We start from the raw sequence: 14083 nt of genomic DNA, 5'->3' as shown, positions 1-14083 counted from the left end.
CTTCTGGATTACTATCAGACTCTCATACGCTATCAGGATGCTCCACTGTTTGGGTTACAGATATTGCTGTGGAGTGGTCAAAAAAAAGTCCCTTGGTAATCTTTAAATTACATGGGAATATTCTTGTTGACTCTGGATTTTGTAAAATCTTATTTTTACAAACATCAGTTTCAGGTCAAATTTGATCTCACAGTTTCACTTTAGCAAGGATTAGAATTTATCCCATATGTTTTTCCTCCGTATTTCCTACTGTACTATCATTGCTTATTTGTCTGCTATTACACAAATGAGAGAGATTTCAGTTTTGGGGATGTGTTCTGAGTGATGCAATGTAAACCTACAACATAACCAATAAACTGAGACTAACAATTTCAATTACACTGGACATTAAAAATCTCTTGGGTTTTTTTTAGTTACGTCCACCTCAACCTCCTGTGTATCTCTTTGTGTTTGACGTCTCCCACAATGCAATAGAAACAGGATACTTGAATACAGTCTGCAAGACCTTATTAGACAATCTTGACTTGTAAGTTTTGATTCTTGTCTCAGAATTTAATCTTTTTTCCTTATATTTCCAGTATTTTCTTTGTGGAAATATTTTTTTGTGATCTGTGAAACTAGTTTAATGTTATATGAACAGGATTTTAATTCAGTCCATGTATGACCCAGAGAGGAAAATTTTCAAAGTACTGCATAGGAATTAGCCTTAAATTCAGTTCTTATCAATTGTAGTTGCAGTGATTAAACCCCTAATTTTAAAATGTAGCTGTCAGTCTGATTATACAATTTCTTGGTTTTGCTTTAATAATGCAAAAAATGCATAAGAATATCATAGGTTTGCATTGAACAAAGATTTGGGACTATGGCTTTAGAAACAGTAATTCAGTGTGCACTCCTTGCAACAAATGCACATGCATGTCTATAAAGCTTTGCATGAGACACAAGTTGGGTGAGTTAATATCTTTTATTGGACCAACTTCTGTTGGTGAGAGAGACAAGCTTTCAGGCTTACACAATGATCCTCCTCAGGTCTGGGAAATGTGTCTATACATACATGCACACAGGTAACAGTTTGTAGCTATTCCCACTATGAACTTGTGTAATGCTTTACATCTTTTACTCCTGGGGGAATTCAGCACCAAAAAAATAAAATGAAAAATTGTGTGCACAGTATTTTATAATTCTGCATATATTTTATTTTTCATCATAACACAATATAATCACACCAGTTTCAATTTATTTTTTTGGTGATTTATTTCAAAATACCTATCAGCAAGTATGTCTGTAACAATACAGACAACAAAAAAGATTTGTGAAATATTTTTTGACAAATAGATTCCTTACTAGGCATATTAATACAGAACTCTGAATAATTCATTTAAACTACAATACAGAACCGTATTTCCCACACCCCTCAGAAGCAGTGCAAAGGCTTGGGGGAGTCAGGAGTAACAGAGGAGCTGAGGGAGAGGGATATAAATTTCTGGAAAGGAGCCTGGGTGTGAACTTGGATGGTTGTTAGGTATGGATGGGAAGAGTATGGAACAGGTGTTTTGTGGGAGGCGGGGAGGGATTGTTAGGGAGCTTCCCCCAAGCAGACGACAGGTTGAATTTCCATAGGGGGCCACAACTCCATTAAAAAATTTTTAGGGGTCCATAAATGAAAAAAGATTGAAAAAACATTGATTTAGAGTAAGTCTCAACACAAGTAGTGTCAATTTATTGCTGTAAAGTAGCTCAAAGCCAAGCCATAAACAAATTTCAGTACTGCAGTTGTTCTAACTACTGGGAGGGGGGAGTGTAAGCATTAGCCTGAGAATGATGCAATGGATATTGCAGAAGCTATATTTCCCAGCAGGAATAAAATGTCCCTCTACCTTATGTCATTGTAATAGCTCTGAGAGAACGTATTTGCACTTGAACAGTGTAGGCTAACTAAAATCGACTTGCTGAACACTTTGTTTTTGATTTTTAGGCTTCCTGGGAACACTAGAACAAAAATAGGCTTTATAACATTTGACAGCACAATCCATTTCTACAGTCTCCAGGAAGGTCTCTCTCAGCCTCAGATGCTAATAGTTTCAGATATTGAAGGTATGTAAGAATAACATCTAAATTGAGTTTTTATAAAATACCACCTAATGATTTTGACATACTATTTTGGCACAGTCTAGAACTCTAAATACTAAGATGGGTGAACTAGAGTGCCTTGCATTAAATTAGGGTATTGACATAATTAAGATTGCAGAAACTTGCTGGAATAAGGATAATCGATGGAACATGGTAATATCAGGGTACAAAATTTATAGAAGTGATTGTAGGTCACACTGTTGGGGGAATGGTACTATGTGAAAGAAAGAATAGAGTCAAATATAGTAAAAATCTTAAATTGAACTGTACCATAAAATCTCTAAGAATAGAAATTCCATGCTTGGACAATAAGAATATAGCAATAGTAATATACTGCCGACCAGCTGAGCAGAATGGTGACAATGACTGTGAAATGCTCAGGGAGATTAGAGAGGCTGTGAAGCAGAAAACTCAATAATAATGGGGGATTTCAGCTATCCTCATGTTGACTAGGAACATTTCACTTCAGGAAGGAATGCAGAGATAAAAATTTTAGATACCATAAAAGACTGCTTGAAACATCTTGTCCTGGAACTTAAAAGGGGAGAGGCAATTCTTGATTTAGTCCTAAGTGGAGTACAGGATCAGGTTTGAGAGGTGAATATAGCTGGAACGCTTGGTAATAACCATAATGTAATTAAATTTAACATCTTTGTGGGGGGGAAAGATGTCAAGGAAATTCACTACGGCAGCATTTAACTTAAAAAAGGGGGACTACACAAAAATGAGGAAGCTGGTTAAACAGAAATTAACACGAACAATCACAAGGGCGAAATGCCTGCAAACTGCATGGAGACTATTTAAAAACACCATAATAGAGGCTCAGACTATATCAGGGGTTCTCAAACTGGGGGTTGGGACCCCTCAGGGGGTCGTGAGGTTATTACATGGGGGGTCGTGACCTGTCAGCCTCCACCCCAAACCCCACTTTGCCTCCAGCATTTGTAATGGTATTAAATATATAAAAAGTGTTTTTAATGTATAAGGGGGTGTGTGTCACACTCAGAGGCTTGCTATGTGAAAGGGGTCACTAGTACAAAAGTCTGACTATATGTATACTCCACATAAAAAAACCCCAAAACATGCCACCATGACTAAAAAGTAGAGTGAAAGAGGCGGTTAGAGCCAAAAAGCATCTTTTAAAAGTTTGAAGTCAGATCCTTCTGAGGAAATTAGAAAGGAGCATAAACTCTGGTAAGTCAATTGTAAAGTTATAATAAGGCAGGCCAAGAAAGAATTTGAAGAGCAACTAGGTAAGGACACACACACACTTTTTTTGCCATTAGTTTTTAAGTACATCAGCAGCAGGAATTCTGCAAAACAGTCAGTGGGGCCTCTGGGTGATTGAGATGTTAAAGAGCACTCAAGGAAGATAAGGCCATCATGGAGAAGCCAAATGAATTCTTTGCATTGGTCTTCAATGCAGAGGATATGGGGGAGATTCCTACACCCAAGCCATAAATAGCAACAAGTTGCCGTGACCAGATGGTATTCACCCAAGAGTTTTGAAGGAATTCAAAAATAAAATTGCAGGTGTACTAACTGTGGTATGAAACTACCATGTAAATCAGTCTCTGTACCAGATGTCTAGAGGGTAGCTAATGTAGCTAATAATTTTTAAAAAGGCAATTACAGGCTGGTAAGCCTAACTTCAGTACCAGGCAAATTGGTTGAAACTATGCCAAAGAACAGAATTATCAGACAATTAGATAAACGCAATACATTGGTGAAGACTCAGCACAGCTTGTGTAAAGGAGAATCATGCCTCACCAATCTATTAAATTCGCTGAGGGAGCCAGTAAGCATGTGGACAAGTGTGATCCAGTCAATATAATGCATTTAGATTTTCAGAAAACCTTTGTCAAAGTCTCTCACCAAAGTCTCTTAAGCAAACTAAGCAGCCATGGGATAAAAGGGAATGTCCTCTCATGGGTTAAAAGACAGGAAACAAAGAGTAGGAATAAATGCTCAATTTTCACAATGGAGAGAGGTAAATAGTGGGGTTCCCCCAAGGATCTGTATTAGGACCTGTGCCGTTCAGCATATTCATAGGTGGTCTGGGAAAGCGAGTGAACAATGAAATGGCAAAATTTACAGAGGATACAAAATGAAGATAGTTAAGTCCAAAACTGACTGCAAAGTTACTAAATTGGGTGACAAAATGGCAGATGGAATTCAGTGTTGGTAAGTGCAAAATAGGGCTCACTGGAAAACATCATCCCAACTGTACATACAAAATGATGTGGTCTAAATTAGCTGTTACCATTCAAGAAAGAGATCTTGGAACCATCATGGATAGTTCTTTGAAAACATCAGCTTGATGTGTAGCAGCAGTCAAAAAAGCTAACAATGTTAGGAACCCTTAGGAAAGAGAGAGAAAATTAAACAAAAAAAAAATCATAATGCCACTGTATAAATCCATGGTATGTCCACTCCTGGAATACTGCATGCAGTTCTGGTCACTCTATCTCAATAAAGAGAGATTAAAATTGGAGAAGGGCAAGGCGAATGATTAAGGGTGTTAGAACAGCTTCCATTGAGAAGAGATTAAAAAGACTGGGACTACTCAGTTTAGAAAAGAGATGACGAAGGAGGGATACGGTAGAGATCTATAAAATCATGAATGGTGTGGAGAAAGTGAATAGGGAAGTGTTTACTCCTTCACATAGCACATAAAGTAAGAGTCACCTGGTGAAATTAATAGGCAGCAGGTTTCAAATAAACAAAAGGAAGTGCCGCTTCAGAAATGCACAGTCAACTTGTTACCGCAGGGCATGCTGCGAAGGCCAAAAGTATAACTAGGTTTAAAAAATAATTAAATAAATTAACGGAGGATAGGTCCATCAGTGGCTATTAGCCAAGATGGTCAAAGAAGCAACCCCAAGTTCTGTGTCCCTATGCCTCTGGGGGTGCATCTACACTGGAATAAAAAGGCTGTGGCTAGCACGGGTCAGCTGACTTGGGCTGCAGGGCTACAAATTGATGTGTAGACATTTAAGCTCAGGCTTGAGCCTGGGCTCTGGAAATGTACCCTGTCTGCCGCCGGCTGGGACTGGACAGCTGGGAATGGATCACTTGATGATTGCCCTGTACTGTCCATGGTCAGACACAGGATATTGAGCTAGTATAGTTGTTCTTATGTTCACATATGCTGGGAGTCGCCAGATCAGATCACTAATTCATCTAGCAGTGGCCAGCACCAGATGCTTCAAAGAACAGTGAAATTTATTTAATGTATCTAGGATCTCAGCTAAGGCCCATTAAAGTTAATTGTACAATGCTGTAGTAGGGCTTCTTTAGTGGCCTTAACAGGTGATCTGTTCATGACCTGAAACATGAAGTCAACTTTCCTGGCGTTCTAGTTTAACTCCTAAAATTTTGTAAACTTTGTATTACACTCCTGTTTAAACTGTTGATCTCAATATAATTCCTAAGTGGCTGTATGAGGCTTAAAAGGTTTTTTTTTCCCTTTTAATTGTATTGCCATTTAATTTAAAATGACCTTTCATTGCATAGTGTTGGATAGGGTAAATAATACAAACATGAGCACCTGATAGTTTTTCACAATACTTTTATTTTACAGGCCGTGCTCTTATCCTCTTTTACTCTTTTCATGCTAAATAATCAGTATCTCAAATTGAAATACAAGGGATTGCACAGGTATAACTGAGGGCAGAATAAGACCCAGACTGATCTGAAAACTAGCTGAAATGTTTTCAGATAGCTTTAATCAGTTCATTTTTCTGCTCTTCCAGATGTGTTTATACCAATGCCAGAGAACTTATTAGTAAACTTAAATGAAAACAAAGAGGTAAGACCTGTCTTAAACTGCTTAGGTGACATTCAGGCAATATGAAGTGCTTTGATAACTTGTACAGTACTTAATGAAATAATGTACTTATCACACTTGTCTGAATTTCTTGTCTACTTTTATTACAAAAATTACTGTAACTGAATTAAATGGAAATATTTTGTTCAGTTTTACTTTGTGCATTTAATTGCGTTGTATATAATTAGTGTTGCTGTTTCCCCTGTGTAGTCAGCTAGTTTCTCTGTGGAGACTCATCTTTCTTTAGAAAAACAAATAAGCAAGCAGAGAATTGCCAAATCACTTTTAATTGGTTACATTTCAAGTTAATGGTGGCCTTTAAATATCTTAGGTCTCTTTATTTAAAGATAAGGAAATCCAATGTGTCTCTCTTACTAGGTGAAATAACTTAAAATAAGGGCTGTCGATTAATTGCAGCTAACTCATGCGATTAACTCAAAAAATTAATCGTGATTAATTGCAGTTTTAGTCACATGGTTAAACAATAGAATACCAATTGACATTTATTAAATATTTGTGAATGTTTTCTACATTTTCACATATGTTGATTTCAATTACAACATAGTATACAAAGTTACAGTGCTCATTTCATATTTATTACAAATACTTGCACTGTAAAAATGATAAACAAAAGACTGGTATTTTTAATTCATTTTTATTGTAGTGCAGTCTTTTTCATGAAAGTGCAACTTACAAATGTAGAATTTTTTTGTTACATAACTGCACTCACAAAAAAAAAAGTAAAACTTTAGAGCCTGCAAGCCCACTCAGTCCTACTTCTTGTTCGGCCAATCGCTAAGACAAACAAGTGTGCTTATTGTTATGGGAGATAATACTGCCCGCTTCTTATTTACAACGACACCAGAAAGTGAGAACAGGCGTTCACGTGGCACTTTTGTAACCAGCATTGCAAAGAATTTAATGCACCAGATATGCAAAACATTCATATGCCCTTTCATGCTTTGGCCACTATTCCAGAGGACGTGATTCCATGCTGATGATGCTCGTTTAAAAAAAATGCATTAATTAAATTTGGACTGAACTCCTTGGGGGAGAATTGTATGTCTCCTGCTCTGTTTTGCCCGCATTCTGCCATGTATTTCATGTTATAGCAGTCTCAGATGATGCCCCAGCACATGTTCAATGTAAGAGCACTTTCACTACAGATTTGACAAAATGCAAAGAAGGTACCAATGTGAGATTTCTAAAGATAGGTACAGCACTCGACCCAAGGTTTAAGAATCTCCTTCCAAAATCTGAGAGGGGTGAGATGTGGAGCATGCTTTCAGAAGTCTTAAAAGAGCAGCACTATGATGCTGAAACTACAGAACCCAAACCACCAAAAAAGAAAATCAGCCTTCTGCTGGTGGCATCTCACTCAGATGATGAAAGTGAACATGCGTCGGTCTGTACTGCTTTGGATTGTTATTGAGCAGAACCCATCATCAGCATGGATGCATGTCCTCTGGAATGGTGGTTGAAGCGTGAAGGGAATAAGAATCTGTAGCGCATCTGGCATGTAAATACCTTGCAATGCTGGGTGCCATGAGACCTCCAGTTCTCATTTTCAGGCGACATTGTAACAAGAAGCGGGCAGCATTATCTCTTGCAAATGTAAACACACTTGTTTGTCTGAGCGATTGGCTGAACAAGAAGTAGCACTACATTTGTAATTTCAACTTTCATGATAAAGCGATTGCACTACAGTACTTGTATTGGGTGAATTGAACAATACTATTTTTTTTGTTTTTTACAGTGCAAATATTTGTAATAAAAAATAAATATAAAGTGAGCACTATATACTTTCAATTCTGTGGTGTAATTGAAATCAATATATATGAAAATGTGGAAAATATCCAAAAATATTTATAGTCTTTTATTATTATTTAACCGCACGATTTAATCAGTTTTTTTTTAATCGCTTGACAGCCCTGCTTAAAATGTTGGCAAGCTTTGCCTTATTGAATTCTTAGTTTTTTGTGCTAGGGATCTTGTTTTATTAGAAGCGATAGGTTATGGAATACTGTAGAATGTCACTAGGTAAAACCTGAGTACTTACACATGGACACTTGGTTATGGTGGCAGTTCACATACCTTCAATTAGTTTGGAGCAGATTTGGGACTTTCTTCCCAGGCATTGTTGGATGAGAGTAATACATCCACTCTGCTCAAAGAGGAGCATGTGTGTATCAACACTGAATGTGAGTAGTAAATGACAGACTAGGAAAAAGTGAATTATTTAACTTTGAAAAGTTGTTTTGGTCATCTGAGGCAAAATGTTCAAAATAACTCTTAGATTAGTTCCTACAGTTTTGGAAATGCTAAATTTCAAGTGAAAAAGTAGAGGTCAGATAGCCAGATTTTAAGAGACCTCAATGCTGGCTGGGTGCTGTAAAACAGCAAACTACCCTCACATCTTGTTTTAAGGTATTAAATGTTACTTTTTTGTGTATGTATTTAATTTATCTCTTTAATACCTGCAGTACTCAATGTTACATGCATAATAAGTAGCCTGTGCAACACAGGAGAAATCCCTTCTGAAACGTTTTAATTCTGAGTAACTTTTTACTTTATACCAGCTAATTCAAGATTTGCTGCGGACCTTGCCACAGATGTTAACCAAGTCCCTGGAAACACAGAGTGCTCTAGGACCTGCGCTGCAGGCCGCCTTCAAACTGATGTCTCCCACTGGTGGACGAATTTCTGTCTTCCAGACACAGCTTCCATCTGTAGGAGTGGGATCACTGAAATCCCGAGAAGAACCTAACCAAAGAGCATCTGCAAAGGTTACAAAAAACACTCTTAAACACAGATTATGAAAATTTACAATCCTGTTGCATGAGTTTATATATACATTTTGAATTGCATGGTTTGGATTATCTTAGTTTTATTGTAGTTCTGTTGTGAGAGCTGACATTCTTATACTGTATTAATCAAATGTTACTAACAAGAAAACCTATAAACACAGAGTAATGCTCTGATTTTGAAAGATACTGAGCGCTCAGAACAGCCATTGAAGTCAGTGTGAGAGATGCAGTGAGCATCCCTGAAATTAGGTCACAGGAGCGTGTGCCTTTTGGACTCCTTTCTTCTATTTCCTTGTATTAACAGGACATACATCTTACACCATCCACCGACTTCTATAAGAAGTTAGCCTTGGACTGTTCAGGGCAGCAGGTTGCAGTTGACTTGTTTCTTCTTAGTGGACAGTATTCTGACTTGGCTTCATTAGGTAAGTCATTATAAGCTGCTGTTTAAGATTGTAGCTTCAGTGTTCTGGGGAACACTAAAAAAAAATTTGATTTTGCTCTTTCACTTGTGCATGTTCTACCATTTTAATGTAATGGTTGGTATTGGCAACCATGCCCAAGAGGGCTACCAATGAGATTGCGTGTTCCCCTATCCACTGTTTGACATTTCTATGGGTAGAGATTATGGTATTTCATGTTAGGAGTTTGAGGACAAGCTAACTAGCCTGTATTCTTAGAATCGAATAGAATCATAGAATATCAGGGTTGGAAGGGACCTCAGGAGGTATCTAGTCCAACCCCCTGCTTAAAGCAGGACCAATCCCCAGACAGATTTTTACCCCAGTTCCCTAAATGTTCCCTCAAGGATTGAACTCACAACCCTGGGTTTAGTAGGCCAATGCTCAAACCACTGAGCTATCCCTCCCCCTCTTCTTACCTGAGGGTTGAGATTTTGTCATCTCTTAGAACATTGTCAGGACTTGTTCCCTAATATTACTAGACAAAAATCAGAGTTCTAGAAATATTTAAACAAAGTCCTGTTTAACAAATAGAAATATGTTTAAACTATCTGGGCATAATCTCATCATTTCCAGATTCCGAAAAGCCTCACTAGTGTGGGCTGTGAGCTGACGACTTAAACAAATTAAAAATTGGTAGCTATATCCTTGTATGTCAAAGCAGTTCATAGCTCAGTATCTGATTGTGTCTGTTGGCGGCTCAGTGACAGAGTTCTGTTTACAAAACTTGACCCTTTTCCCCCTAGATCGTGTCCTAAATTTGTACAAAGGATTTCCCTTTGTTCTGGACATTAACATGTTATATACTGTGCTTCTCACCATGGCATAAGAACCTGAATAGGGTGAATAGCAGGGGTGAGGAACCTTTTTCTTATCAGGGGCTACTGACCCACAGAAAAAATCAGTCGTGGGCTGCGCACAGGCTATGGGCTTCCCCTTGCAGCGGGGCGAGCTGCGGATGCTCAGGGCTTCCGCTAAGCTTTGGGGTGGGGCCAGAAATGATGGATACAGAGTGCGGGGGGGGGGGGGTGGTCTTCCGGGCAGGGGGTTGGGATATGGGATGGGGATGAGGGCTCCATCTGGGGTGTAGGCTCTGGGATCAGGCTGGGGTGAGGGGTTTGGAGTGCAGTTGGGGGGTGTGAGCTGGGGCCAAGGGGTTTGGAGTGTGGGAGTGGGATCAGGGCTGGTTTAGGGGGGTTGGGGTGCAGGAGGAGGTTTGGGGTGTGGGCTCCAGGAGGGGGTTTTGGGTGCAGGAGAGGGCTCAGGGCTGGGGCAGGAGATTGGGGTGTGGGGTCTGGGAGGCAGTTAAGGTGTGTGGGGGGATTCTGACCTAGGGCAGGGGATTTGGGGTCTGGGCTCCGGCCGGGCAGCACTTACCTCAGGTGGCTCCTGGTCAGCACTGCAGTGGAGCCTAAGGCTCCCTGGCTCCTCACGGCTCCTGGAAGCAGCTGGCATGCTCTGCCCCTAGGCGGAGGGGCCAGGGGGCTCTGCTTGAGGTGCACTGCCTGTGCCCATAGGCACTGCTCCCATTGGTCATGGTTCCCGGCCAATTGGAGCTGTGGCGCTGGCACTGGGATCAGGGGCATCATGTGGAGCTTCCCTGTTCGCCCCTGATCCTAGGGGCTGCAGGGACATGCCAGTCGCTTCCGGGAGCTTCGCAGAGCCGACAGCACTTTTAACGGCCTGGCAACCCTAGCTTCTCCCCGCAGCAGGGTGAGCCAGCACTCGCTGCTCCAGCCCCACAGAGGGGCGCCAGGGCTTGGTGCTTCTGGCCCACAACGCGGAGACTTGCTGCGGGCCACATGAAATGAAGTAGCGGGCTGTAGGTTCCCCACCCCTGCTGGCTAGGATGGAATTTCACATTGAGATGACTTCACCCTTAATGCATAATGACATTGGTAGTGAGACGTATTACAACGTCCTTCTGGTTAGCATGATAGTTTCCAAGACGCTCTTCCCCCTTGACTTGTAGGAGTATTTCAAAGAATTATTTTGATTCTGGAATAAGGTGCTAGTCATCTGAAGGAGTTTATATTCATTCTTACCTCTCAATGCATGATGGAGTAAACACCTTTATAGGAGCAGCTTTGTTACCATTTTAATTACTTTCTCACCCCTAACGTATCCTCTGATTTTTGTTCCTGAGTGGCGTGGTATCATCTTTCCCTTAGACCAATTTTAAATCCATTTCACACTTTATAACCTTAATAATCAAGCGAACATGCAAGTTATTGGTCACATCTACACATTATATCTAGGCCTATACCTGTGTAGAATAAGGTTGTTAATGTTAAACTGTTGATGCTTGCAAATAAAATTACAAGGAGAATTAGGTTAATCTGAACTGATATTTGAAGACCGCAGCAACAACTGTTGGTTTGAACTCCACCAATGCACATTTTCTATTCTAGGCTGTATATCAAGGTATTCAGCAGGAAGCGTGTATTACTATCAATCTTACCATCATCAGCACAACCCTGTCCAGGTGGAGAAATTACAGAAAGAGCTGAAACGATACTTAACTAGAAAGATTGGCTTTGAGGCCGTCATGAGGATAAGATGCACCAAAGGTCTGAATAGAATCTTTTTTGTATAGTTTATTATTTAAACATTATTTATTGGTATTTTGTTTTTATATAATCCTGAATGAATAGTTGGCAAATATGTACATGTAAAATCAGGCATTGTGAATCCAACTGTAGAAAAGAGAGCAGAATTAGTAGAATGGCACAAAAGAGTTTATCTATCAAGGTGCAGTGGTGTTGAGGATCAGTATCTATGGCTTGCCAAGGCTAGAAATAGGTGCTTCATTACTATGTACTTCCACATGCTCCTCAAGCAAAAATAAGGAATTCATAATTTAATATTCCTGCTACACGGTTTACTTTCAAAACTGTCTTGCCCTGTAGTTAAACCAGAAGCCTGATTTTCTTTTTTTTTAATTTTTCATGAGCTGAGAGGATAAAGGGAACTCTTTACTATCTTGCACCTCCATCTAAAAACTATAAAGAAGCAACAGAAAAGCATTTGGACAGTGTATTGTAGCAAGGCTCCTGTACCTTGGGTCTAACTGAATTCGATGTCATATATTTGTAATAGCGCTGTCGATTAATCACAGTTAACTCATGCGATTAACTCAAAAAAGGTAGTAAAAAAATTAATCGCAGTTTTAATCGCACTGTTAGACAATAGAATGCCAATTGAAATTTATTAAATATTTGGGGATGTTTTTCTACATTTTCAAATCTGTTGATTTCAATTACAACATAGAATATTTGCACTGTAAAAATGATAAACAAAAGAAATAGTATTTTTAATTTCACCTCATACAAATACTGCAGTGCGATGTCTTTATCATGAAAGTACAACTTACAACTGTAGATTTTTGTTTTCGTTTCATAACTGGTATTTTTGAGTGCAATGTAAAACTTTAGAGCCTACAAGTCCACTCAGTCCTCCTTCTTGTTCAGCTAATAGCTAAGACAAACAAGTTTGTTTACATTTACGGGAGATAATGCTGCCGACTCCTCATTTACAATGTCACCAGAAAGTGAGAACTGGCGTTCGCATGGCATTTTTGTAGCTGGCATTGCAAGTGCATTCATAAAACATTCATATGCCCCATCATTCTTCAACCACCACATCCAAAAACATTTAAATAAATATTTAAATATTTAAATTAATGTCAATTAATCGTGCTGTTAAACAATAATCGTGATTAATTTTTTTAATTGCTTGACAGCCCTAATTTGTAACCCTTTTAGAACTAAATTACTGGTTCCCAAGGGTAGTACTTGTATAGAAAGAGTACTTTACTGCGCTGCATGTAGTATTTTCCCTTAAATGACTGATCCTATCATATATTCTGTACTAGAAATCTCAGCACATTGTGACTTTCAGCCTCAAAGAGTCAAAGAAATTTGGAACATTGTTAATCTTTGAGCTGACTTGTATTCTGAGTGCTTGGTAACCATTGGCTTTAGTGCCTGCTACAAACTAATATGCAACTTGAGATATTTACATTTACTAAAGGAACTGTATTTTGAAAAGGGTTTGTCCATAATCTAGAGTAGAGCACAGTCTAAAAATCAGGGCAACTATGTAATCAGTTCATAGTTTACATTAAATGGCAAAAGTAACATTAATAAAACAGATTACATGGTTTTTCCTTTCCTAGGTCTTTCCATTCATACCTTCCATGGGAACTTCTTTGTGCGATCAACAGACTTGTTGTCTTTACCCAATGTAAACCCGGATGCAGGATATGCTGTACAAATGTCAGTAGAGGAAAGTCTCACTGACATGCCAGTTGTTTCTTTTCAGTCAGCACTACTGTACACATCCAGCAAAGGTAAGAAATGTAAACAGCACTGGCTGGTACAGTGATATACTATGTTAGCTGTCATTGTGTGTAAATTCTTAAATTATAATCTAGTTTGTTTGTAATAAGTAAATAACTTCAACTGCATCGTCATATCCCCAGTAAGAGAGGGGAGAGTCTAACATGCTAGCACGTTCATTCCTCAGCTGCTGTTGGTGATAGTGGTTATTCATTATTCAGCAGCTGCATTTCAGGGTCTTACAGATTTGCTGAAAAACTTGCTCTAATCTGAAATGGGCAGTTTTAGCCCAGAAATAAATTGGCGAAAGAGATTAAATTGGCTGCTTAACAGGTGTTAATTTAAGATACTTGTGTGACAAGTTAATGGTGTATTAAATCCGTTTTATAAGTTATTTATCTGAAATATAGACTAATTGCTTTTGGTAAATTGAACAAAAAAAACCTCTTAAATAAATTGACTTAAAAAAATTAGAGTTACTGCAAATTTTAGTGTACAGACTTCATTTTTGCTACA

General features: G+C 38.8%; 1 protein-coding gene across 2 annotated transcripts in view; it reads left to right on the top strand.

The window, feature by feature from the left end:
• The window catches only part of SEC24A (SEC24 homolog A, COPII coat complex component), a 45390-nt gene that overhangs the window by 20564 nt on the left and 10743 nt on the right, over window positions 1–14083 (top strand). For both annotated transcript variants that reach the window (XM_039485150.1, XM_039485149.1), the window contains exons 10-16: window positions 414–526; window positions 1976–2094; window positions 5886–5941; window positions 8539–8745; window positions 9071–9191; window positions 11639–11797; window positions 13405–13578. In XM_039485150.1, the coding sequence (XP_039341084.1) occupies window positions 414–526; window positions 1976–2094; window positions 5886–5941; window positions 8539–8745; window positions 9071–9191; window positions 11639–11797; window positions 13405–13578 (949 nt within the window). The remainder of the gene's footprint in view (window positions 1–413; window positions 527–1975; window positions 2095–5885; window positions 5942–8538; window positions 8746–9070; window positions 9192–11638; window positions 11798–13404; window positions 13579–14083) is intronic.

This window comes from Mauremys reevesii, linkage group 8 (assembly GCF_016161935.1).
Source record: "Mauremys reevesii isolate NIE-2019 linkage group 8, ASM1616193v1, whole genome shotgun sequence".
In the NCBI taxonomy this organism is placed as follows: domain Eukaryota; kingdom Metazoa; phylum Chordata; order Testudines; family Geoemydidae; genus Mauremys; species Mauremys reevesii.
Note: the sequence above shows the minus strand (reverse complement) of the source record. Positions and strands in the feature narration are given on the sequence as shown.